This window comes from Tinamus guttatus, unplaced genomic scaffold (assembly GCF_059628265.1).
Source record: "Tinamus guttatus ecotype Peru unplaced genomic scaffold, ASM5962826v1 Tinamus_guttatus_pri_ptg000155l, whole genome shotgun sequence".
Taxonomy (NCBI): Eukaryota; Metazoa; Chordata; class Aves; order Tinamiformes; family Tinamidae; genus Tinamus; species Tinamus guttatus.
In genome coordinates this window covers 1936487-1963266 of record NW_028288689.1, presented here as the reverse complement: position 1 = coordinate 1963266, position 26780 = coordinate 1936487, and the positions used below count along the sequence as shown (strand labels likewise).

Sequence of the window (26780 nt, the reverse complement as noted above, 5' to 3'; positions counted from 1 at the left end):
CCCTTGAAAAGGAAGAGTTGGAGCAGCTTAGAACAAGTACGACCAGATGAATGTCCCAACCACGAAGCTATTTCAGGTGTCTCCCTCCCCAGCTCCCTGATCTCCCACCTAGCCCGCGGTGTGGGGGTCTCTCTCTGACCTCGTGTAGAACAGCAGCATTTTGAGAATCTGGGGAAGTGTTTCCCTCGCAGGCCTCATTAGTCCCATGATGTCACTACTTCCTCTCTTGCAGACAGGATATGGGGAATTTAATCACACTTAAAAAATGAGTCTGGTTACCACCATATCCCAAATTTAATTTCAAATGTTCTGTTAAGAGAATGTATTACATAAAAAAGTCCTCCATGTCTGTGCTACTAGTGACTGCAAGAACAATTACAAACAAAACATTACCTGGCCAAATGACATCATGTAATTTGGACAACAGATGTGGCGATTTGTGAATCCTGTCACACGCAAGAGCCCAGGACACACACAGGGTTGGGTGCAGCACTACCTCACGCGTACACGGCTTGTCCTGCCGGGCTGTCTACATCTGTGCATCTCCTTGAACACCTTAACGTCACTGAGAAGGGAGCTGGGAGAAACGATTTCCTTCTCCAGAGCCCGGTATGGAAGACACTGAACTTATTTAATCTGATTCTCCACAGAAACCCTCTTCCCTTTCCCATCCCAAACCCTGGAGTCTACACATCTAAAAACAGTATTTCAGCCATTACTTGTCACACCCAGCATTAGCAAACAGGTAACTGCCGAAACCGCACAGGGGCAGTCAGTTTCTTTTTTAGGTAATCAGTTATTTGTCCTTGCTCTTTTGTATAATTTTCTAAACATGACAAAGGAAAATAAATAAAAAGTGATTGTAAATAGCACTATTTCCTAAGGTGTCTGAACCTTAGGAAAAAAGACACAAATGCTTTTAACTAGGAGGATATAGGCAATGTTGGCAGAAGTTTTCGGCAGGTGGGGTGTTTCTTTCTGGAGGTGCTAGCTTCTCCCCTAAACTACTATGAATACTTAATTTAACAATGAAGCTTGGACTTGTGCAATTAAGTGCTTTATTCTTATTAATATTATATATGATAAGCAATCTTGCTTGGGTAACCACCTTTAGTTATCCTTTTGAAATATAACATTTAATTTCAAATATTATCAAAGCAATACCATACAACACAATGATATGGGGGTGCATATATTTAAATTAGTTGTATTAATTAAATTCTCTTTCCCATAAACAGTTTCAGTCAGCAGTATTCTTTAGTACAGAATTATAAAAGTCAAAAACTATGAACTATGAAAATGAACAATGTAGTTAGGAGACTGGATTCTATTCCCAGCAATGCCTAAGGCCTGTTGGCAACGCGAGGTAGGTTTGCCTCAGCCTCCAGACACGCAGAATTGAGATAATACAAAAAATGAATAGTTATGAAGGCCAGGAAGTCTATATGTGGAAAATGCTACATTAAGAACCAAATTTATTTCTTCAGACAAAAGATCAAATATGAATGACATTTCAGTTCAAGATCTGGTGAAAACCCTATCTTTGCCCTTTTTTAGGGGAGTATGTCTTTTAAAGGTTTACTTGCAGGACAGGAAAGAAATGCAGTTTCAAATCATTCTTTCTGTTTTTAATACATCAATTAAATCATTTTTAGGAAGCCTGAATACTTTTCTTTAAATTTAACTGTAGTTTTCTCAGTAAGAGAGCATTATCTGATTACAGCTTACTACTAGTAAAATTAAACAATACAGAACTAAAAAGCTGTGTTTGTTTAATACAGAACAAGCATTTCCTTTGAGACTTACCTTTGAGACTTACCTCTAAGTTTTCAGCAAGAGATTTGTGTAATCGGACATTTTTTTTTTTTTTAGCTGACTGTTAAGATTATGGAAGCAATTTACATAGACAAGCTACTCACCCATCATTTCCTTCTTTAATTTTTCGTTCCGCTCTTCAATTTGTTGAGGTAATCGCTGTAGGAAGCAAGAGGAAAAACTAGAATCAAATGGATGCATTTCAGCATTGCTGTGGGTTACTGGGGGTGACTTGCATATCCATATTCGGGATGCACTGTTCATGGCTTAAAAGCAGCCCTTATGTCAAACCACCCTTCCATTTGGGAAACCTATATTCACCCGATTACATCAGTTCGCCTAAATAGTAAACTATAATTTGTAAGTGGCAGTTTCATACAGGCGTACATTTTCACTGCTGAAAAGCAAATCTGATCCATTTTCCTGGTATTTTAATTGACAATTTTATGGAATTTAAGAGACATGGTGGTAAAAATATCTCCTATGCTGCATGTGTTTAATTTGCTAAGAGAGACCGGATTGGAAAGGGAAGTCCAACAGTGCTTGAGCTCTGAGTAACAGTTCAGGAACATGCATTTTGTCTTTTTCAGAACTTCAGAACTGGTACCAGTGTTAAGATCTGTTGTATCATCTCAAACAAAAAGCCTGAAAATGCTTCTAAGGAGCATTAAGTACCTGCATGGTCTGTGCACTCCTAATAATTACAGATTCGCATTGAAACCTAAAACAACTGTGACATCTTCACACAGTCACAGTGTTTGGCTAAATGAATGCTATGACCACTTTTAATTAGAATTTGACATTCACTATAACTAGAATTACCATTGCATCATTTAAATTATGTGGCAGTTTATTGTATATAATTTAAATACAGTACTGAAGCAAAACATAGCATGTTTTGCTATGGATATCAGTCCTTTTTCATAGGCCTTTCAGAAGCAACTATTCCAAGCTTTTATACTGTGCTTATCACCATATAATCCTGCCATTTGAGGATGCAATTATAGTCATAACTACGCTCTCTTCTTGTGGAGGTCAGAGCAAATGAGACAGATCTGCTCTAATGGTGCTATCAGTAAATTAATTACAGCTGCTGACTGCAGTAACAGGTGTGGGATTCACTCTGCACACACTTCCTTTGTGATAATTGCCTTCTGAACACAGTTAAAGAACTCAATTTCCTGATCTTGTTCCTTCCTGTAATTTATAGCTCCAGTCATCATGCATGGGTTTGTCATTCTGATCATATTGCTGGAGTGAAATAAGATGTTCACCTCGAGAAAAAGCCCCTTGACAAGGCAGCCTGATTATTCTTTCTTACCAAGCAGTACACACTGGTGAAGACAGGCAAATACAGCCCATTTTCTGCAGAGAAATTGTATACCCCAGAAAGCCAGACAAATGAATCCTGAGGAATATAATGCAGAGACACACGGCTGGCTAAGCTGAAACGCGCGCGGGCCGGTGTGGCCACCAGCGAGCAGATGTGATTAGCCCAGCCAGGGCCCGGCTGCCTTGAGCCGGCCCAGCGGGGCTGGTGAGGCTGGGTGAGCCGGGGCCCGGGCCGGCCGCGCTCGGAGCGCTCTGGCATGGCCAGCGGCTTCTCTAGCAGGGAATGAAAACGCAAGGTCTGAAACGCGCGCTCCAGGGTTCATCCACCTGGCTGTTAATATTCCGAGGACTCACTGTTTCTCACCCCCGCCAAAATACTTGCAAGGTTAGATGTCTAAAGAAGGGAGTCCACAAGCACAGCTGCTTGTGGCGTGTTTATGAGACTGCTTTCAACGTGCAGCTTCTCTGGGCAATCAACACTGTGTGCCTGGCTTGCCAGCCCCTCAACACAACACTGCTACACCCGTGCTAAAAACAAAACCTCAAGTTTGATACCACATAATTAAACACTTTCCGGGAAAGCATCAATAGGGATTATTTGGCAACAAAACACTAATTTCAAACAGTTTAATCTGACATTGAATATGTCAAAAGTAATTAAAGTGTGTCTCACAGGGCTCCAGAGCCAAACACTAGTGCTGAACTCCTGAAATGCCAGCAGCACTGAAATTATGGAGCAGGCACACCAGAACCAAAGCAAGAAATACCATGTGGTGAAGACTTCCATTAAAAGTTGTTTAACACAATTACTATATGCAGTAAAACAGCATGCCAAATATTTTCTATATGTAGGAAGAAGAAAGATTGGTTCTAACAGATGAGGGTTATCATTTGCAAGTAGCTTTGATGCATAATTATCAGGGGTGGGGGTCAAAGTGCTGCACTATTTATGCGGAGACTGGACTTCAGATTAAAGTAGAGCAGAGCCTCAGTTCCCTGTGTATTACAGTTATATTAATTATATACATGGAATTAACATTACAGTAGCTTGTTTTCTACTGTGAAATATCATTATGTTTAGAAGCACGTAGAACTAGCTGTCTGTCAGCATTTTAGTACCAAATCTTCAGGAAGAGTTTTAAACTCCAGTTCCAAAAGACTGCCTCTCCCCTGCAACTTGACACAGAACAGGAGCAACTCGGAGCAGAATGCCCTGAATCCCTTTGAGGTGTAAATTGAGGGCGTTTGGTACAATGTGTTCTGCACCACATGTCAGCCTAACATCTCTGCCTAATAAAATGAGGCCAAGGAGCAGAAGGTAGATGTAACAGTCAACCTCTGTACTACCCAGCTACAAAAAAAAAAAGAAAAAAAAGGAACAAATTACTGATCATTGTGAAACATTCTTGAAAGGTGGCCAGGAAGAACATTCTCTTCTAGCACAAATCTCCCCTGGTTCCTGAGCAGGGCTTATTTGTGAAATTCTTAAAGACATGAGGCAGATGCACCAAAGGAACATCATGGTGTTGCAAGAGGTACGAAGGACCCGTTATCTATAGCTATAGAGATTTCCAGCCAAACATACTTCAAACCCCTTACATTTCACCCCAGCTACAGACACTGCTCTTGATCCGTGGAGTTGATGGTTGGTGGTTCATGACAACCTATCTGGTCTTTATGGCTTTTTTTGTATGAAGAGCTGCTAAAACGTGCTAAGAACACGCATCCCTTTTATACTAGTATTATTTTACCAAGTCACTGACAGGATTATGCTAGAACCAGAAAGAAGCCTAAGGTAACGTTAAGAGACTACAGAATACTCTGGAAGCCGGAAACACGAAACCCCAGGACTTCCTTTACACGTCAGCTGGCTCCCAGGTTGAATCGCTGCATCAGTTAAGCGAGAGGCTCAGCTGGAGGACTGAACGAGGCCAACACACAGGCTCTTTCCCAGGCTAAGACAGACCCATCGCACTCACCACCCGTGTGGTAACGACGTTTGACAAGCCTGTCATCTCCTAGGCCATCGCCAAGAGCTGGGTGCTCAGTGCCTCCCTGCCCACGTCCACACGCACGAAACGAGCAGCAGGGGCTGATTCACAGTGCAGCAAACTGACCTTCTCACGGGCTGCTGCCCCAGGCCCTGCACTGCCTTGACCGCACGTCCTCCTGGCCCTTGCGCTGGCCTTGCCTTGATGCCAGGAAGCCAAAGCCACGGGAAGCGATTCCCTTTGGGGCTTTTTGGTTGCTGGCTGCTCTTCCTTTAGGCAGAGTGAGTCTGCCCGAGTGACACAGAGGACCAGGCCGCAAGGCTGGCCAAGGGGCAGCACAAGGACACAAGTGCTGGCGGCGGCGGGCTCATCGCGCAGCTGCTTTGGGAAGCCTCTCCTGTAGCACGAGCAGTGCTAATGGGAGCCACACGCTCACGCAGGACACTGCTCTGCATCACTGTAACTGCTCCCGGCCCAAACGAAATTGCAGGAAAGGCTCCTTGTCTAACTTGCTATAACCAGCTTCTGAGCTGACACCTACAGCACTCTTATTGGGATGGGAGTCCAAACTAATGGCTTACTTCCTACAGTGGAGAACTAAAACAACTAAAGCCAAGGCTTGCAAACAGATCTTGGCATGAACGCATACAAAGTGCTTTTAGAAAAGATTCTGGGGGTGAAACATGGGTCGGTTTGTTTGTTTGTTTTTTCTTCCTTTATTCCATGGTGCAGAATCTGTTGCAGCTTCACTGATGGGAAGGTAAATCTCAACTAATTGGGCCCTTTGGGGGGGGGGGGGGGGGGAATCCACCACCAAACACCATATGGACCCAGGTGCTAAGCTAAGCATTGTTTTAAAATTATATCCATTTACCTTAAACAAGAAAGGAACTGTCTTTACTTCCATTTTCCCCTGCAGAAGATGAGCAGCTCTTTCCAGGCTCTTGTTAAGCCTTTCACCCACCAAAACCTGAGGCTCCCACCTCTGCAAGTGACCACCGTTGTATTCTTCATAACAGCTACCGTTCATTAACATAGGTTTCTTCAAAACCAAGCCCTACCTTTACCCTATTTATCCTTCAACATGCCCTTATAACCTGTTTCCAAAAATAAAAATGGCAAGCAGCCTTTAAGAGGAGCTTTCTGTACAAAAGTACAGAAGTACTCGCTACCCACCACCCCTTGCCCTGCAAAAATATCCACTGAACTTGTCAGAAACACCAGTACTTTTCACATTAAGTATTAACCTCCTAAATGCCTCTAGAAAAAAAAAAAACTCATTTCCTGCTAGTATTTTACACAAAGAGTTCCTTAAAACCTCAAATCAACAGGCACTGGGAGTGACTTTAAATCCCCATTGAGTAGGGATTTACATGCTAGACTGGGGTTTCAGGACTTCTTTATCTTTGTTCATCCAAGTCACCCTGTCCAAAAACTCAAGGACACTCTGAAAGCATTTTCTTACACTTGTGGAGATAGGAAAAAGGTACCTCAAGACACCTTTAATCCTGAAGCATTTGTAATGTTGATCGAAAGTGGACTTTGGAACACAGTATTAAGCTGCAAAACTCATTTTGTTTGGTAGTGAAGAAAGCTGAATCAGGTCACACTGTGGTGCTGTTTGTACCACAAGGTGCCATTTTATTCACGTGAGAGACTAAGTTCTTAAAGATATAAGTGAGTGGTATTAAGGCAGCTCAAAGCTGCCAATGCACACTGAAGGCATAGCAAAATGTCAAGAGAAAACAGTCAAATGGAGAAAACAAACAAAAAAATCAGGCTTTTGAAGCAGACTTTCAGATAATTCAAATGTAGCTCTAGCTCCCAGCTTTGACAGAAACCTGTCTCTGCCATCCTCAGTGTTGTATAATTAACTCAATAGAAAAGTAATTATTTTAAAATTATGCCATAAAGCCATTGGATTCCACGTTTGCCAGTGAGGATACTGAGGGACAGACTAACCAATTACATAGCTAGCAAAAACTGTATTATTAAGTACCCATATTCTGATCTCCAAATTGCAGATCCTCCTTGAAGTGATGGATGCTAAAATGCAGCCGTGGTTTAAAATCAGGCAAGGGCTGAAAACAGCCAATATTTCAGTTTCTGGCCTACATTACATTTCTAGCACAGGCACTGATGCAAATACCAGGAGAATCAAAGTCTAAGATTTATTAGAGGTTTATCAGCATGTTGTTTAACAGACCATGTTTGAAAGGAATTCAATTATTTAAAGAGATTACTGTATTGAAAAGGTTCCATATATTCTCAGGGAGAATCAAATTAGAACTGCAGCTGGATGGTTGGGAAGGGCTTTTTAACAACTGAAGTTGTATTTTTATGTTAACAGCTCAGAATAGCCTTTTTACTTTCACACACGCTTTAGGAAGGTTAAAAAAAGAACTAAGTGTTACAGACCTCAAAATGATCGTGGAAGTTGCAACAGTTCATATAATCTTCCTTATATAAAACCAGGAGAGAAAACCCGTACACTTTTTGACTTTGGCTAAAGTTATCCCCACTCCCTGTGAAGCAGCATAAACAGGATAAATGGCACCCAACCCTCAGATAAGGAAAGAAAAGGGCCTTGTCTTACAGTTAGCCCAAAGTGTGTGGAAATGCCTTACCATGCAAGCTTCTCTGGCCTGATGAACTGATGGATCTTTTTCTAAGATTGTTTTGTAATCTTCCAGGGCTTCATCTAGTTTTTCTGTTTTTTCATATAGTTCTGCTCTCCGAAGCAAAGCTCTAATATAGTTAGGGTCTAGGTCCACTGCTATAAAACAAAAGCAAAGCACAATATTTTATTTGAAACATTTCTACATCCCACTACACAACAGTGCATATTAAATTCTTGATGTTAGGAATTATCATCTCTGTAACATAGCTTGGAATGAAGCAAAACAGCAGTTTAAAAACTAAGGTATAACTCAAAGGCATATCTTGTCCCTGCATATTTAAGTCTAATGCAAATGATCCAGTTTGAGTTAATACCTACAATCTAATTTAATATCTATAATCTACATATAAGATGATTTACAATGCGCAAAAGTGTTTAATTTTGCAATAAAATATATGCAGATGTAGAAGCAAGGCTTCAGAAATTTGCAGGACAAGATATATTTTGCTACTTTTTGTATTTATAGTAGGGATATATTATTAACTATAGAGATTTATATATAAATCTAAAGGAAGATGTAGCAGGGAAAATAAGCACTTCTCTGGTCATCTCAGAGCAAACTGAGGCAAACTCCAGGAAATCTACTGCTGTTCTTCTGAATTTACTGTAATATCAAACAGTCAAAATCAGGTTGGGAATCCATAAATGGTTGCATTAGCTCTATGAGCTCGCAGAGTCTCACACTGATTGAATTTAAGCTTATCCTCTCCTTATTCCCTTGGCAGGCAAGACCATGTTTACTGGTGCAAGACCGAATGCTAAATTTAACAGGAACTTGCTAACGGTAATTTCTCAAGAATTTCTTCATTCGGTTTTCATCATAGAAAGAGACAGTATGAAAGTCTGCCCATTTTATAACAGCTAAGCCATTAAAATTGTTCTCAGGACAATTAAATCCCAGATTCTCCAGCTAACATTCTAGCTTATTTCTTCGGGAAGGACAAAGACAATGCTACAGTCAGCAAATTGCAGGTTAGTGTGAATTGCTCTGCTGTGCTCTTAAGTGTTGCATTGCAGCTTGTAAGCCAAGTCCCTGGGGAGTGTCAAGTGATGGCTGGCTTAAGGCTCAGCGCTGGAAAGCGGACTGATTTCCTTTCAGCTACTATAAAATTAACAGATATTTTTTTTTTTCCCAAAATGCACCACCACCAAAGCAGGGCATAACCCAAATGACAGAGGTCAGTTAAAATTTGCTACATTCGAGAATACTTTTAGCATATACAAACTCATATTTACTGTACAAGCAGGACTGGCACTCTGCCATTGGATTCGTTTTCTGATTGGTAAATTAGACTTTTTCCCAGCTGCCATGGGGAGTTTAACAAATATTCCAAGGATGAGCGAGTGGGTGGAAGCAATAAAGCACTGCACGGCTGAAATGATTTCACCAGGCATTGCAAAGATGAAACAAAGCAGGACAAGAACTGGAAGGTGTAAGTCCTTGTGCCAAAGCCAAAGCCTTGCATAAAAGGGACTTGATAATGCCTTTAATTCCGTGAAGTCACACAATTCTTTGGAAACTGGAATTAAACCCAAGACTAGGCAGGGGGAAATGGCAGGTAGAAGAGAGTTTAAAATAACAGGTGTAAGGAAAAATGCTCCATTAAAAGAAAAAAAGACTCTCTCGTTTAAAAAAAAAAAAAAAGGCAAAAACCAACAAACAAACAAAAAACCACAGGAGTTTTCTTGGTACAAGAAAACAGAAAATAATTTATTTCAGACAGTAAAAGCTTGATAGACATTTTTCCAAAAGAGTAAATCCTGGGCACAGGTCTCTCACTACAACTTCTCTACAAACTGCAAAAAGGCACTTAATTTTATTTATGCGTGAAAGATCTGGCACAGAAGTAGGACACAGTAGAAAAGTCCTACCTTTGCTGCAGTCACTTAGGGCAGCTTCCGTCTTGTCCTAGAACACAAAATAAGCTTTAAGTTGTATTTCTTGAGAAACAAATTATTTGCTGCTGCAAACAAAAAGGTTCATCAGACATTCCGGGAAACGCGGGTGTTCACCTAACGAGGGCTTTTCATGGCCCTGCCGGTGACGCAGGGCTCGTGGGCAGCGCGTCCCTGCTCCCCGCGCAGGCTGGCACCCGCCAGGCGCCCAGCCGCCCTCCAGAGCCTCAGCCTCACTGCAGGGCTGGGCCTAGCGCAGCTACAGCCTTCCTGCCTTCCTCAGGGAATTAAGGGGTTGGAATGGCTGATTCCCAAGACTCCTGGGTGAATTCTTGTCTGTATGAGATAAGACATTTTGAAAGCAGATACTGCCTTTAGCACCGATACTGCTTTCTCTGCGAGGGCCAATGCAAGAGACTTCCTGAAGTGGCAGGGATTAAATTTTTGAGCACCCAGACAATGAAGATGAAACTCAGGCAATCTGTTTAAAATGGGGAAAAAAAAGGCAGAAGAGCCAAGATACATATTGCAACAGAGGAATTCTGAACAGCTGCTACAACTGAAAGTTTCAGTTTCATATTTCTCCTTGGTAAAACTAAGTGTACTAGCATTTCTGCTGGGAACATGAGAGATCAAGCAAACAGCAAAACCTACAAATAGCTTAATTCATTTGCCATCATTTACACTTCACTAGATTTGATTTTATGATTGCATTTGTCATATAATCAATCTATGGTGTCTAATAAAATAAAAGAACATTCACCTGTTTCATTTTTGCTGCAGCTCTGTTTGAAAACAAAACAGCCCTATCTTTTTGGAAGCAGGCTGGACAAATCTGCAGAGCCCTCGTGTAAGAGTCTTCTGCCTCTCCATAGTCTGTGGATGCAATAAGAAAAAATAAAGCAGACCATTCATTTCAACTGGCAGTAGAATCAATGAATCACATGGCTGAGACTTCTTTGGAAACATTTCCCCATATAGGATGCAGTATTAAACCAGGTAAGACTCACTAGCTGTTCTCAGAAGTGCACTGCTGATCAGTACATATACCAGTAAGAGTTAATTGTTTTAAAATCAACACCCTTGTAATAGCAGAAATACAATCCTGAGTTTAGTGTACCAAGGGCAGCACGCTTTGCATATAATTCTATCCATTTTATTCATCTGAGGATTTTTTTTTTTTTCAGAAGAATCATATTTAGGTCTGAAAGAAATCATGTACAGTAACATGCTACTGCACTATTATTATACCTGCCCACAGCTGCTAGGGAGATATTTTATTTGTCACAGTATCTTCAATGACTTAATGACTGATGACCTTAGTGAGACAGAGGCTTTGAAGTGATTGACCATTATCAGGCCTGGCCTAAAACAAGGCCTGCTGATAAACCACAAGGGATTATCAAGTTACTTGTTTTCTAATGAAGGTAGAGCCAAAGAATGAAAGGCCCTACACAGACTCTGAGCAAGCTCTGCCAGCTGACAAGTGCATTCTCCTCAAAACACAGTAATTCTTCCTGCACGCATCAGCTAATGACCATCAGGTGCTTCAAAGAGTCTGTTTTGTTCTGATTAGGTGCACTTCAGCAGGCACCAGCAGTCAGGCACACTGAAGAGATCTCCAAAGCACTGGGCAGGCAGAGGCTGTGGATGAGATTCCACAAAGTGCCTAGGCCACCACTGCAGGTTTGCTGCCCTCATAAGCTCCCAGCAGGTCCTTTCTGCCTCCTCTGACGCTTGCCTGAATTGATAAGCTGCTTAAAAACACCCCAAACCTGGGTGGACCATATTCTGTTGTACAACTGATAGAGCAGGCTAAAGGGAGGAGGCAGAACTCCACCACCAGAAGGAAGAACTGCCCCTCTCATCTAAATCATGCTGAGCTTCATTCACTGAATGAACCAACTTAACCGGGTGATGATGGAGAAAATATTCCTTTTGTGTGTTGCAGCTTTTCTGCCAGATTTGACAGCTGACTTCATTTACTTCATTACTGCATATAACACAGCAAAGGCAGGAGTTATGTGGGAAGTGCAGAGAGAAATAAGGTCATACATCTGTACTAATAACTAAAACAAAGTATGTAAGGAAAGGAAGGAACACGTGTTATTAATTTTGTGTCAGAATAAAAAATAGGCAGCACAACAGGCATTTGAGGCTATGACAGAATTAAGATGCTTCTAATATAACATTAGAAGTTAGTTTAGAAAGCAAGTTACGATTTAATTATTCACAGATTTTTACTTCCATGGAGTCGTTAATATACTTCCTGTAACAGTGCCTGCCCTTGTAGGGCTATACAAATGATGTTTTGGTATCTGCTACAAGGATAGAAACATTTAGTGACTTTTGAACAAGTACCTAAATGTACTATACAGTATTTGGCAGATTTAAATACCACATTTTTCAGCGACCTGAACACAGTATTATTTAAGGCAATGGTAGCAAGCTCTGAAGAGACATCAGACTTTTAACATAAAATTGACACCACACAAAATGCAATGATTGTAAAATAACTTAAAGTTCACAAAACAAGTACCCTTCCTTGTCAGGGCCAAAGGAGGAGGAAAAAAAAAAGTTAAAATAGTTCTTTCCAACAGGAAGGCCAGTCTCCAGATCAAGGTGTACTTCTGGGAAGTGAAAGTTGGCTGTTTTTAGGCTTACTGCCTGGGGGTGGAGGGGAGGGCATGAATCCAAGTTTCTAAGCATGTGCATTGAAGAACTCAGAGCCTAGGAAATGCCTGTTTAGTAAAAGAAATCCTAGCACTCAGTGGGCCGTCAATTCTATATCATGTTTTTGGATTTAAACATTTGGCTTTCATGAGAATCCTGCTTTTGCAGCCGAACTCTTTGTTGATCTAAACTTAACTCTTTAGGCAGGCTGCTAGCTCCTTTTGTTCCCAAGAGCTGGATGGAAATAGAGATGATAAAAGAAAGATCTTCCTATGGAGGACTAAGTGTTAACTCAAAGTTTACCTTGCTCGGCTATGTGAAATTAGAAGATTATCAACCCACCTCCTTTCTTGAATTGCTCATTTCCTTTCTCCTTCAGGGTTGTGCTTTCCTGTCTTCTCGTCTGCAAGAGGAAAGACAATGTCTCAAAGTATTTAACTGAAATGAACAAGTAGGTCAGTTGCAGTTCTGAATAAACTATGGATGGAAATCAGAATAAACTATAACCAGAAAAAATTAACTAGTACCACCATCACTTGCTTGCGGTCACTCTGACATGATATTCCTTGCAGATTTATGAAGCACTAGATGATACTAGCAAAACATTGAAGCTCCACTTCATGGAAAAAGTAGGCTCAAAGAATATTCATAGTGAATTACATGGCTTTAACTTTGCTACCTTTTAAATTTGCAGGTGCAATTTATTTCCTTCCTAACTACATTTATATCAACCAGCGCATATCAACTACATAGAAGGTATTTTAGATGTTTACATCAATGTTGTGTCAGAAGTCCACCTCGGAAGTTTATAGAAGAACTATTCAGAGACAGAGGGAAGAATGATGTGCTTACTGCATCCACAGGTAATATCACTGGAAAGATTTCTAACGTAAAGAGTGACTGGTACATAGAGGACCTCCCCTGCCCCCAACACACACACGGTTGTCCAGTCTTGAACGACTGGAAGTTGAAAGCCCAAACCTGTATTTCTCCTCGTTAGCAGCCTCATTTTCCTCCTTGCTGTAACACTTAGTATTGCTCTTTGGCAACTAAAGCATCAAACCCAGGGGCAGGAAGATTGTTCTATTAGTGAAAATTGCACACACCGAGCAAGGGTGTCTTTTCGAGCGTGAACAGCACACTACTCTTAGCACAAGCTAAGTTGACATGAATGATCTCAGCCTTTGACACTGAAAATACAGGATGTCATCAAGCCATCCCTTAATCTACAAAGTAAGTCTTTTGCATGCAGATATACCTCAAACAAAACCAAAGCCCTACAGGTAAGACAGCATCAGCAAGAAGCAACAGTTGTGCCCCTGAATCATTTCTATTGCAGAAAATGACCACTTGACCACTCATTCTGTCCCCAACACATGCATGCACAAAGAACTTAAAATCAAGGTGTCCAAGATGCACACCACTGAGCAATTAAAAAGCCTACAGTATGAAAAGGAGCAGTTTCATTTCCTGCAGATTGTGTAAATCAGGGATTAATGCAATTATCAATATCGCACAGAACATCTCCTTGGAAACAGCTAAATATAGTTCTCTTTGTAGAGCACTGCACCATCTTGCAGCTATGCCAAGTAGCTGACAAACAATACAAAAATCAGACGTTCTCTCCACTTGCTCTTACTGGTTTTGGAAAGTAATTCCAAGCACCATCTTAGAAATAAGAAACCACAGTTTACTGAAAACTAAGGTAAGGGAATGGTATTCAGTTGTCACACACAAAACCACTCAGGAAAATCCCACGTGACCCTTTCGCAATGTGCTTTTTAAAAAACAACAAATATATTCTGGACAACACACGCACCAGCATTTAGCAAATGGCTTCAGGGTGGCCTGAAAAAATATCACAAATTCTTCAACAACTTGCTCCAGTGTCCATCAGCCTGGTAGTGCTGTCTAACTACGAGCACACAAAACAGTTTGAACACTTAAGAGACAAACTATATTAAAAACACATTTTTTTTTTTTGCATATATGGGTCACTTAGCAGCTCAGTACAATACACACTCAGTATGTGACTACATTTGAAAGCTACAACCAAACTTTGAACTGGGTCACTGCCTTAAATACTCCACGGGGAAAAAAGAAAAAAAAATCAAAATATCTTTAATGCAAAGAGAATGAAAGCACAACAGAAGTCAGTCTCATACTAGTAAACAAAGTCAGATTCCAGCACAGAACAGGTTTGAGAGATGATGATTCTCCAGGAAAACATGAAAGATCCACACAGACAACCCTCACAACATAGCAGGGCCTGTAACACTACCTCTGACTTCATTGCTCATGACCTATTTAGAATCCGCCTTTAAGTGCCATTAACCGATTCACTGTTGCATAAGGTACAGTTGTGTACAAAATACATACAATAAAAAAAGAAACGATTGTTTCTCTATGAAGTGAGAACTATGGCACAGTAGCAGTGTTCCTGACAAAGAAACCATAAAAACCAAGGAACACTGGACAAAAAGCTTCACCTGGATGATCATTTGGTTTCACTCTATTAATAATATCCCAAGACATTATATGCTTGCCCCATTTGAGCATTCATTACTAATATGAAAACACTTTTGAAGTGAGAATGCTTAAGGAGAATAAGTTTTACATTTAAAAAAATGGCATAAAAGAATAAAATAACATCAAGTGTCCTTCTCAGATACCCAAAGCAGTGGCTAGAGAGGCAACTGCCATTGGGCCGCAGTTATCGTGACCCCGCAGGGAGAGGGAAGTTCTGAGCAATTGGGAGTTCAGGGGCTGCTGCAGGGGGAGGCCGGTGTTTCACGGAGCTCTGCTCCCCTCCAGGTTGCCATGTGCCATGTGCCCTCTTGCCTGGAGCTCAGCTTCACAGCCTGGGAGAGGGGAGCACTGTTACTCACATCCTTGTTGAAGACACGTGGATGTCAGAACAGTCCCACTGTCATTTCTGACTATTTGACCAGAAAAGGCGCTGCCTCAGCACGTTTCAGAAGCCAGTGCTGTTAAGAGGACCTTATGTGACTTTGCAGCTTGCTCAACTCTTTGGAAAACAGTTATGCAGGCAATGCTGTTTGGGCTCTGCACTAGCTTGACCAACATGGTCAAGACACCCATGTATTATGGGGGTTGGGCTGTCCCTTAACATCGGGACTGGTGCAGTCCTGGCAGCACTTTCCAAACAGATGAACCTCACGACGCCCCACACGCATCGCTCTGGTTGTGCATCTGAAGGATCATGCATTAGCAATGCAGAGCAGCAGCTACCCCCGAAGGCAAATGCCCCGGCTGTCCCACAGATCAGCAAAGCCAGAAATTCATGTCCTGATTGTGCTGGCCTCTAAAGCCCGTCAGGTATATGTGATATACATGCATAATTTATTCTTGCATATATGTGCATTTCTCTAATACAGAAATCCCAATTTAAAAAAAAAGACAATACAAGGTAAGTCAACTATTTTGGACTAATTTACATTTATTCTGAAAGGATTGCTGGAGCACATGCTGCAACCACACAGTGTCACAGTTAGATTCAGTTTTCTATTCCAATTAAGGGTTAAACAGAATAAAGCTCCGTTAGAAGACATAATGTCCTTACCCAGTATGCTGCACTTCCAGCTTAGATGGCCAACTGCAAATTGACTGGTCATCAGTTTACTGTGATTGTATCAACCAAGAGTGAGAAAATCACAAGTGACTTGTCCTTGGGACAAATTTTGCACAATGTCATTTCAGTGCTTCCACCCGCTCGTTCTTCAGAAAAAGATCTAAGTAGCTGCAGGGCATGCTACTCATTCTGCAGCCAGGGAAGTAGGTCAGACTGAACTCCTAGAATGCTTTGCCTAAGGAAAAAATATCTTGACCCACTATGTTCCCTCAGGCCGTTCATATATGAGCACTGGGTCATCATCTGCCCAGCTCACACTGTATAATGTTTTCTGCTGTCCAAAATAAGCAAAATCTAAAGTTTTTTTCTTTTTTTTTGGAAAGCTTCTTAATATGAAAATGGCAAATTCCAAGTGATAGGCATTTGCTTTTAATTATATTTAACTGGCATTATGATTCTTAAAGAAAACATCTGATTAGAAAGGTTTACAGATTTGGATATTGAGATACAATCACCATATTCTAAAGAAATTAGGATCTTAACATAAACCTGTCTGGCATGAAAGAGGTGCTGAAGATTAAGGAGTGATGTGAGGTGATGAAAAAAGACAGCTTAGCCTTCTGTCAGTAAAGTAAAACAACTCAAAAAGACCATGAAATGCAGTCGTTGACCTCTGCTTCTCTGCCAAAAAGCTCAAGGTTAAAAATAAAAGCATTAAAATTTGGTTAGCTCAACTACTAGAGAAGAAAGCAATCTATATGTTTTAACGGCCTTTTTTGCAATATAATAAAAGTACCTATGTGAAATCCTTAAACATAGATGGCAGGAGCTGGAGGACAAACACTGTCATAGCTTGCAGTGCTCCCAAAGCTTCTTCTGGCTGTTCCTATACATTTTATTTGATCAACTCATTTAACTTTGCTGGAGAACTCTTCTTGGCTCCAGCTTTGTCAAGAGAAGAAAACATGTTCTCTTCTTTCCAAGGCTATCTGCACAGTACAGCAATGCATAGCTGCATTTTATATACCCTTTTGTAAGATCACAGAGCAGTCACTCAAACCTTCAGAGGTTCTAAATGTACACAGAAGCAAGGAATTTAAGCAGGAAAGGAGTATATTTTCCAGCTTCAAATACCAATTCTGTTCGTAAGACATCAATTAGCAGTTGTCTGCTTCCCCCTGCAGTTTTGTGAAGCTATTGCTGTATCAGGCATCCAACGATCTGAACTTCAATTTAAGGTTGCAGACGCTCAAACATCCTTGTAAAACTGGCTCGAGTTGTCGCTTCAGAACTGTGCCAAACCCAGCCTCTACACTCACGATGTTGAGTAATGAGCAGTGCAACACTCTGGAGACTTCTGGCTCCCAGTAAAGATGCATTAACCTATCCCTTGCCAAACACTACCTTTTCCTGAATTTTTAAGCAGTACTTTCAGAGCTAACAGGTCATATGCACTCCAGAAAGTCAGTTTAAGTTAACATGCCAGACTGAAGACTTGACCGTTCCTGACTGACAATATATGTCATTTGCCCATTCCTGCTCAACGAGCGATGGCCTCAGGCAGGGAAGCGGGGCTGACCACTTAATCTATCACCACAGGAGTCAAAACCTCTAGTCAGAGATAAGCTCTGAGATTTGTAAAACAAAGATATCAATTTGACAGCAGCAGTCTCTTCCAAAGAAATATAAAATTCAATATAGGCCTAAAATCAAATAGCAGCACTGAAAGAAAAATGAATAGTTTATGACTTCCTGGAAAAGTGTCATTCAACAAAATAAGTATTTCTTTTCAGTTTATAAATAAACTCAACGAATTATAAATCACAGGGAGAGACTATAACATCAGCTTTTATCCTGGTTCTTCCCACCATCATATGGAATTAATTACTCTGGCAGATTAAGATATACTCCTCAGATGTATTTCTCTAAGTTTTAAATCAGCAAATAAACCAGCCATCTTTTGTTTCATTTTTCCGAGATGTAAGACGAGACAGTTTCAGCTAAAAACTCCATCTTTTCCTACTATGATTTGACCAAAACAAATTATTTAATGTTACTGCTATATTGTATACAAGATTCAGGTTAATAAAGACCATTTTAATAATGAAATCACCTTTATTGTATTTCACAAGACTACATTCAAAACTCAGTAGTCTTGCAGGTTTCATCACTATATAATGAATTTTGAATGCTTATGAGAAAGGTTAACAAAAGATATATTCCTTATTTGCATTTGTCAATGCTTGTCAGCTTTACTGCTGTACTGCTATACAGTTGCTTGCATCTTGCCTCGTGTTTTTTCGTCCTCTCACTTCATTCTTTCTCAATGCAGCTGCAATCATCTCATAGCGACCAATACCCAAAATCTGCTCCAAATCACAACTAGTTTCTTTATATTCTGTCTTCCATTTTGTACCTTAGCTTTTATTTTGCAAACTCTACAGAGAGCAGAGAAACCAGCTGAACTTGGATGGAGTAAAGGTCACTACACTATATTCTGGACAGATGCCTGGAACTAGGAAAACACCAAATGCTGAAATAAGGACAACACTGAAATTTAGTGAGGAGGATGGTGCTGGCCTCTTTTCACTGGTGGCCAGCGACAGAACTAGAGGAAACGGCCGGAAACTGAAGCACCAAAAGTTCCACAGGAACTTAAGGAAAAATTTCTTGACAGTGAGGGTGACAGAGCACTGGAACAGGCTGCCCAGAGAGGTTGTGGAGTCTCCTTCTCTGGAGATCTTCAAACCCGCTTGGACGCAGTCCTGTGCCACGTGCTCTAGGTGACCCTGAGTGTGCAGGGGGTTGGACTAGATGACCTCTAGAGGTCCCTTCCAACCTTAAGCATTCTGTGATTCTATGAATTACTACACCCGAGAAGCCATTTCAGAAAAACGCAGAGTCAAATCTGCTCGCTTCAAACCTTGAAAATGCAATTTCTAAACAGAAAATGCAATTTATGGAAGAACAATGTGATCAGCCCGAAGTATGGTGGGTGGATTTGTAAAGCTTGAAGAGGGGAACACTTTAAAAGAAGTTTCTTGAGGAGGGTAAGGTTGTTCTCCAACACATTCTAGAACCTCTGAAAAAACCAGGAAAATTTACTCTCTTTAGTTCAGAAAAAATATCTTGGGCACAATATCACAGGTGTAATTAAGAAAGGTTTGCTAGTGCTCAGTAAGCAGTTTCACTTATTTTTTTAACAGTACTAAGGAGACACTAACAAAGAGTCTCCTTTACTAGACCCCTGTTCCTTCTCTCACAGACACATTTCCCAGAGTTAGGATAGAAGTTGAGCAGAACTTCAGCCAGCTGCAGCTCCAAAGCACATGCAACAGACCATGAAAGGGAGCTGCTTTTGAGGAGTATTAGCTATTTACTCCAGGGTGTTTTATCAGCTAGAAAGGAAGGTACTATATCAAACACAAAAGATTTCTTAGGCTCTTCTGGAGCTTAACTCTTTGCCCTGCAAGGTCCAAAGAACAAGACAACATCTGTCATGATGGAATAGCATGAGGGATTCAGAATCTTGTTGCGAGATAAACTCATAATTAATGGCTGTCCCTCCAGAAGAGGGCTGGGTCAGACTGAAACAATTACCCATGTAACAGCTGTTGGGTGTCTTCTGATTAATTCTGCAGACTAGAGCAACGTCAAAGCCATCACTGTCAATGGCTGCTAACCAGAAAATCTGTTTGCAATGCATCAGAAGCAATTTACTGCTCAGTGCCTCTGCTGCTGAAGCAGCAATCAGCATGTTTAAAAAAAAAAAAAAAAAAAAAAAACTTATGAAAACGAGTTTTCTTTGAAGCTGCACAGTTGTTAAAAAGCTCAGAATTGTAAGTCTGGGCAAGTAACATGCCTCTTGTTTTGCTGCATCTGTTTCTTCAGAATATTTATTGCAGGTCTATATCCTAATAAACTCTTCAAGGTTTCATTTTACTTCTTTGTACAAGGAGACTTCATTTCTTATGGTATCATTTCCCCGGAAGCAATTCTTCATCGCTACTGTATATGGCTATGAAATTATAATTGAAAGAAAATATACAACCAATTGCTCCTTCCCTTTCATCTCTAGCAGCTTCTGCGTGGGTGAGAATTTCTGCAGTGAGCTGCTGCTGTGAAAGCCTGTGCGTGGATACACATAAACACAGAGTGAGCACTAAAATCTGCCCTTGCACCTTCAGAATAAATTGGGAAATCTTTCTTTTCTACAGCTTCACTATCTGAAAACTCAAGAACACTAATCTAAATGCAACAGTTAAAATGCAACTGTGGTCTTAGTTTTAAAAAAAATACAGCAGAGGTGTGGCTCCATCTTTTAGACAGAGCCAGGCTATTACTGAGCTGGGTGAGCCAAGTACATAGCTTAGGTTTGTTGCTGAAACCACAGTTCATATAAGGTTTTTCTTACTTGGGCAAGTAATCTAATTGAAGAAAATCCATCTACACTGCAAATAAATGCCATCATGAGGCGGCCCTTTGATATGTACTTTAGGCAGCAATGTCCTTGATCTGAAAATACAGCATTATTTTTTGTCTGAATCAGTGCCCATGGCTGGTTCCCTGCACACTGGCACACACAGGGGCTAGCACAACAGAGGAGGCTGCAGGGGCTGAGGACAGAACAAGCACCACCTGAGCCACCACCTCAGCACCGCTGCTGAGCATCTCATCACAGCCCACACAGCCAAATAAGCAAGCTCTGTGTACTCAGTCTTATTAGCTCCAGCTGAGGAAAAAAATCATGCTACCCTTCATCTCAGAAATAACCTTTTGAGTAACAAGAAGGAGGTTAAAAGTGTTTGAAGAACTCTGGATAAATAGATGTACAGAAACTGTACTTGGAACAGAACTGCAGTACATTTCCTTAGAACCTGCAGAAAATATAGAAAATTTCATTTTTAAAAATGAAGCAAAATTTGTAGACATCAATTTAAAGGTAAGCTAGAGTTCAAATGCAGGAATAACCAATCACCCTGGTTCTAAAAAGAGCATGTAAGGTGATGCAAACAAGAATATGCATATGGGTTATTGCAGCAGTTATAATAACTGCTGTAAGCTTCTCATTCATCTTTCATCTGTAGACTTCTTGAGCTCTGCATATGACAAATACCAACAATATTTTGTTAAGAGGGAAACTAGCTGTTTTTTAAGACTGTATATATACACTATGACCCACAAATTTCACAGTAAAAAATATTGCCAAGATAATAACAGTTATGATGACACTAACACAGGCCTAGGAGAACTGAGTTTGTCAGAGCTCAGGGAAAGTACTACAGTTAGAAAACGACTGAGTTAGACTTCCTATAGGCATGCAGAACAAGGATAAGGACCAACCATCATAAGTTGCAATAAAGGAAATTCAGATTACGTACAGGGAAAAAGGCTTTTGCTATCAGGGTAGTTAAACATCAGAACAGCGCATGCTCAACGCTCAAACACAGCTCCGAAAAACCTGATCCAGCTGATCTACCCCTGAGCAGAGTACTGGTCTAGATGACCCTTCCAGCCTAAGTTACTCTGATTCTACTTATGTAGAAGGTTCCCCCTTCCTGCATGATTAATGAATAGGCCAAGTATAAGCTTTATAAGTGCAAGGATGGCAAAATACTTGAATAACTTGTGTAGGCAGTCAGTCACTGGAGGTCCTTAATAACAAGGGACATGTGTCAGAAGTGACATCAGTACGGCTGATTCTGCCTTGAGGCAAAGGATGCACCAGATAACCTCTTGAGATTTTTTTTTTCCCGGTTATTCATTATTAGATACCAACGCACTACAAATGGCAAGTATCATTATGCCCATTTATACAGATGGAAAAAGTGAGATATGGATGAGGTGATTTCCATAAGGTCAAGCAGCAAACAAGTGTTACATTTAGTCTCAGTCTTATTGCAAGGATTTAATATCTTCCCCTCCCCCTCCAAATGCCATACTGCTTTTCAATCTCAATAAATTTCTGTGTTAGTGTGACTATCCATAATACAGGTAAAAAATTACCTTTACCTTCACTGATGTACTTTGATCATAAGAAGACCCTACTATCAAGGGAACTACTTGAGCAACTACTTAATTATAAATCAGTGCAAAAAAAAAAAAAAAAAAAATCTATCTACAGTTTAGATTTCAGTTGCCTCTTGGATCTATGCTCTGCATATTTCTGGCTCATCATGCTCAATTTATGGCAGCTGACAATAAAATCAAGGCATAACAAAGTTACTGCCAAGCCTTTCCCTCCTTCCAGCTTTCTGGTGCAATGGATAGCCAGTATTTATTTACTTCCACTACAGACTGGACTAGCCAATAGCTATGAAAAAAAAAAAAAAAATGTACAGCTTTTCCAACTTGGATGAATAAGAAGTGATCCTTTGCAAATAAACTAATAAACTCCTATAGATCTACTGAAACTTAACTAAAGAATCACTAGGAATACTCATAGCATCTTATGTACTTTTAAAAATTGATTTCATATGATCCTTCTTAATTTTAAACCAAAATCTTCAATTTTGTTCACTATCCACTGCAGTAGTTATTTCTTCTACTGTTCCTCAAAACGTAGGAGTTTCCAGAAAACAACTATACAACACATTGCCTTTCCCTGTGAGGTAAGGCTTCCCTGCCTATTAGTCAGTTGCTATTCCTTGTGCAATTCTCTCCTTTACTGATCACAATCAATGACACAAGGTGCTACCTATGATCCAAATTATGCAGCCAGGCTTCCAATAACGACTCTTTCTTTTATTAAAATAAGATCTAATTCACACTTTTACAGTATAATAAAATATGCTGACATCTTCTGTTACACAAGTTACAAAAGGCCAGAATTCCTCCTTTCACCAACCTCTGAAGAACAGCTCTTGCAGCACTTTCATCAATATTTTAACTACAATTAGCTGCTTGTTTAGATAATCCAAAGAAATTCTAAGAGGCTGAATCAGTTCTTTGAAGCACAATCTGTTTGAGAGACCACACTATGTAATTCTGTTCCTCCTAACTTACCAGAAATACCGCGGTCAGAAGTTAGGGAAAAAAATATTTTAACAACAATGGTGTATCAGGAAGTGCATTTTAGTTTATTGTTCTTACTTCCCCTACATTTGTGAACACAAGTTGCAGAAAAAAATAGAAAAGGGAAACATACAGCTGAAACTGACTTGTAAGTTTTCTCAAAGTTAGACATGGTCACCTTGTATTTACCAGGAGGAAAAAAAAAAAAAAAAAAAAAAAAGCCCTTCTATCTTGGAATTCTAAAAACAAACTACTGTCACTTAGCAGTACTGATTCAGGGCCAAGGAATTCCCTGATTCACTCCAAGGCTTATGGGAAAGGAGAAGGGATCAAGGAGGCTACTGGACTTCCTCTCTGAGCTGCACCATTCCTCCCCATCACAATATTCAGTTTGTTATCCCATGTTTTCTGCAACACAATGGCACTCAAAGCAAGCAAAAAACAAACAAACAAAACACCCCCACTAAACATTTACGTTTTAAATCCTTATTAACCTAAAATGAGCTAATTTGGGTTAAAGTTGAAACTGTTACATAAACAAGCCTTTCAAATGTCAAAACTAACTGCCTGAAACCTCCTCTGAGTTTCTGTAAAGCACTTTGCAGCAAATCAGGGGAAAACAATGAACACACACAAGCTAAACAATAAAAAAGCCGATTTTTGTTTCATAATCTCTTTTGGTCACAGTAACTATACACTGGTGAGCCCAGCAGCACATAAAAAAAAAAAATCCCCAAAGGAATCTTATGAACAGAAAGGCTAACTAAAATACTTGTTACAAAAACCAAAAAATTAAGAACAGTAAAATTGGGCATATGAAGAAGTTTTAAAGGCCTAGTTACATGCTAACTTTTATGCCAGAAGGGTCACAGACCATCCAAAAGGGTGACATTGAAAATGTGTCTTTTTATAGTCAACTTCAGTGCTTTGTATTACCTGTTTTTCTTCCTCTGGCATATCTTTTTCTAGTTCTAGTAAGTACTCTTCATCTAGCTCTGTCTGCTTCCTTGAGCTATTCTCATCACTCTGTGAATCCCCTTCATCATCCGCTTTGGGTTCTTTTGCCTCAAAGGAGTCATAACAGTCATGGAAGCTCTCATCTGCTGCTGGGGGCTCCGTGGCTGAAGACGACATGCACCCACTCTCCGTGTTTTTAGGATTCTGCGTCTCTTTGGGATCAGCAGCCAAAGAACTGCTGCTCTCTGAAGACTTCTGATCAGAAAGCGTTAAGTTATGGAGTGACTTTTCAAGCGGCCTTGAGTCGTTAGATTCTTCCATGTTGGACTCCTTGGAAGGGGGAAGGTTTTAGGAAGGAGAGAGAAACAACCCTCAGTGAGGCTAATACAGGCACCCTGTCAACTAACAAATACTGAGAAACTTCAAGTTTCACGCTCAGCAAACTGTGACCCCCTCAGAGGCCAAGGGGACCAGGACAGGCCACTCTAACCCACTCCAGGGCCGAGAGGGGCCCCGGCTCCTCCACGAATCACCTGGAGGGACCGCACGCAACGGCCTGTACCCGGCACAGGCCCTGCCGCCTCCTGCCCCAGGCCGCCCCCCGCTCCCCGCAGGGCCCCCGCGCCGCCCGGCCCAGCAGAAAAGCCCTGCGGCCGCCCCAACCGCCGCCGCGGGGCAGACGAGGCCCCGGCCACGGGCCAGACCGCCGGGCCGAGCCCCCACGCAGCGCCCGCGCCGCCGCAGAGACCTGCTCCTTCCTTCCGCGCGTCCCTTCCTTCCGCCGCGCCGCGCCGCCCTCTCACCCCGCGGCCGCTTCCTGCCGCGCGGGCGGCCGGGGCCTGTAGTCTGCAGCGGGGCGTGACGTAGCCAGCGACGTCACGGCCCGGGCGCGCGGCCGTTAGGACCGTTGGGCAGCGCGCGCGAGGCGGGGGTGTCTGAGGCAGAGAGGGGTTGTGCCGCCTGCGGGGGCGGGTAAGTCCTAGTGCAGCCTTCGCAGAGGCGGCTCCAGCGCAGCGAAAAGGAGAGCAGGAGCTCCCGAAAAGGAGGTCGAGCCCCGTCCCGTGCTCCCCTGGCAGGAGGCGGCTGGGGGAGAAGGGGCCGCGCGCAGCTGGGGATCTCGCACAGCCGCCACCTGCCGTGGAAGGCGGGGAGGCTGTGAGGAGAGAATCAGCAAATCTGGGTAGACGGACAAAAAAGGGGATCTCCTGTAGCGTACAGGACACGTCTGTGACCTGAGATCAGGTCAGTGCTGCATTCCAGCATTTGCTGTGGATTGCATCCCACTGCAATCCCAGCTGCAATGATTTAGCCTATAACAATTGGCTTTTATGCAGTTTATTTTCTGTGAATGTGTAATTTATTTTGATTTAGGGAAAATATTTCTGAACCCTCACACTGTCCTGTTCAATATAACTTCATCTGGAAAGAGAGGAAACAATTACAGCCGTGGTAGAAAAATTAAGCCATGCAATTTTGAACTGGCTAAAATGTTATTTAAAACTCCCTTGACTGTGAGGAGAAAGATAAGATGTTTTACCCCAAAGAAGAATCACAGGCACAGCAGGGCAGACTGCCAGTCTATGTTTTCCTTTTCCAGACAAGAGTTTGTTTACCAGTAAAAACTCGACAAAAACTGACACTACTTAAAGTTTTGAGTTGCTGCTCAAAATACCTTGCACAGTGGCACAGTGTTAATCTCGCCTCTGTGTGAAGCAGGATTTATAGGTTCCACAGAGTCCCAAACTTTGCTCTTCAAAAACACCATGGCTCCCAGCTCCAGTCCCTCACCAGCCCTGCTGAGCGCTATATAGAACCTGCCTGACGCCTTTGGCACCTGTGCTGTGGGTGCTCACCGTGCTGCTGACCCAAAACGAGTGCCAGGTTTTCCTTATCAGCACAGTTATGTTTAGGTTTCCTCGCCTTTTGTCAAATATAACATCTCATTGATACTTCATATGAAGAAATATGTGCAAAAATAGCATATGTGTATATATATATCTGCCAGAATCTGTTGGTTTGAGCAAGCTGCAGCTCAGTGAAAGTCTGAATAAAATATCCTCGTGAAATGCCTGTGAGTGCCAACATTAAAAGCCCAAAGCCTTTGCTGGTATTGAGGGATTAAACACCCACCAGAACTGCAGATTTTTCTCACCACCATTGGGGGACCAATCCTCCACCTTGCAAATGAAGAGCCAGAACTGCTAAAACACTGTTAGGTGTCCATGTGGCTGATGAGCGTGTTAACTTCAGCCTCTAAGGTTCCTAAGCACTGACTTAGCATTATGGGTCTCACTTTCCCTTTTTTTTTTTTTTTTGCCTTCTCGCTTTCCTCATTGAAATGCTCTGTACGTAGGTTACTTAATGTTTGAAAAATATATAAACATACTTTTGCAGTATTTTCAAATGTAAACTTTTTAGTAAGATTCACTTATCCCAGAGGTCAGAGGGGATTTGTCTGCTTTTACCAATAAATTTCACTTGTGCCAACACAGAACATGTTACAGCTACAATCAGTCTTTTAAAAGCTGTAATTCACTTCTCTAAGTGGAAGTGTATGAATAGCTGAAGCTTGTATATACACAAAAAATGGAATCACAGTGTCATTGTTTAATCTTCTTGGTGCTTAGGGATTTTTTAGAGCAACAATGTTTATTTAGCAGAACACCTGTTGAAAAAATGAAGAACATAAAATCCTGAATAAGTAGACATGTTTGGATAAGAATTTGGTTATGAAAGCCTGAGCTTGCATTGGTCAGATTTACCCACTGTTTTGACACAGTTTACCTCTCTGTAAGTGCACAGCAGGACCCAGGGTCACAGTGCACCTGAA

At 41.4% G+C, this 26780-nt stretch overlaps 1 protein-coding gene across 1 annotated transcript in view; it reads right to left on the bottom strand.

Moving 5' to 3' along the window:
- Positions 1-24307, bottom strand: part of TTC1 (tetratricopeptide repeat domain 1) — a 29610-nt gene extending 5303 nt beyond the window's left edge. Inside the window, exons 1-6 of the mRNA XM_010224674.2 lie at positions 23930-24307; positions 12730-12790; positions 10478-10590; positions 9691-9727; positions 7766-7914; positions 1920-1974 (exon numbers count right to left, since the gene is read on the bottom strand). Of these exons, the coding sequence (XP_010222976.1) occupies positions 1920-1974; positions 7766-7914; positions 9691-9727; positions 10478-10590; positions 12730-12790; positions 23930-24271 (757 nt within the window). The 5' untranslated portion in view covers positions 24272-24307. The remainder of the gene's footprint in view (positions 1-1919; positions 1975-7765; positions 7915-9690; positions 9728-10477; positions 10591-12729; positions 12791-23929) is intronic.
- Positions 24308-26780: the final 2473 nt, after the last annotated feature.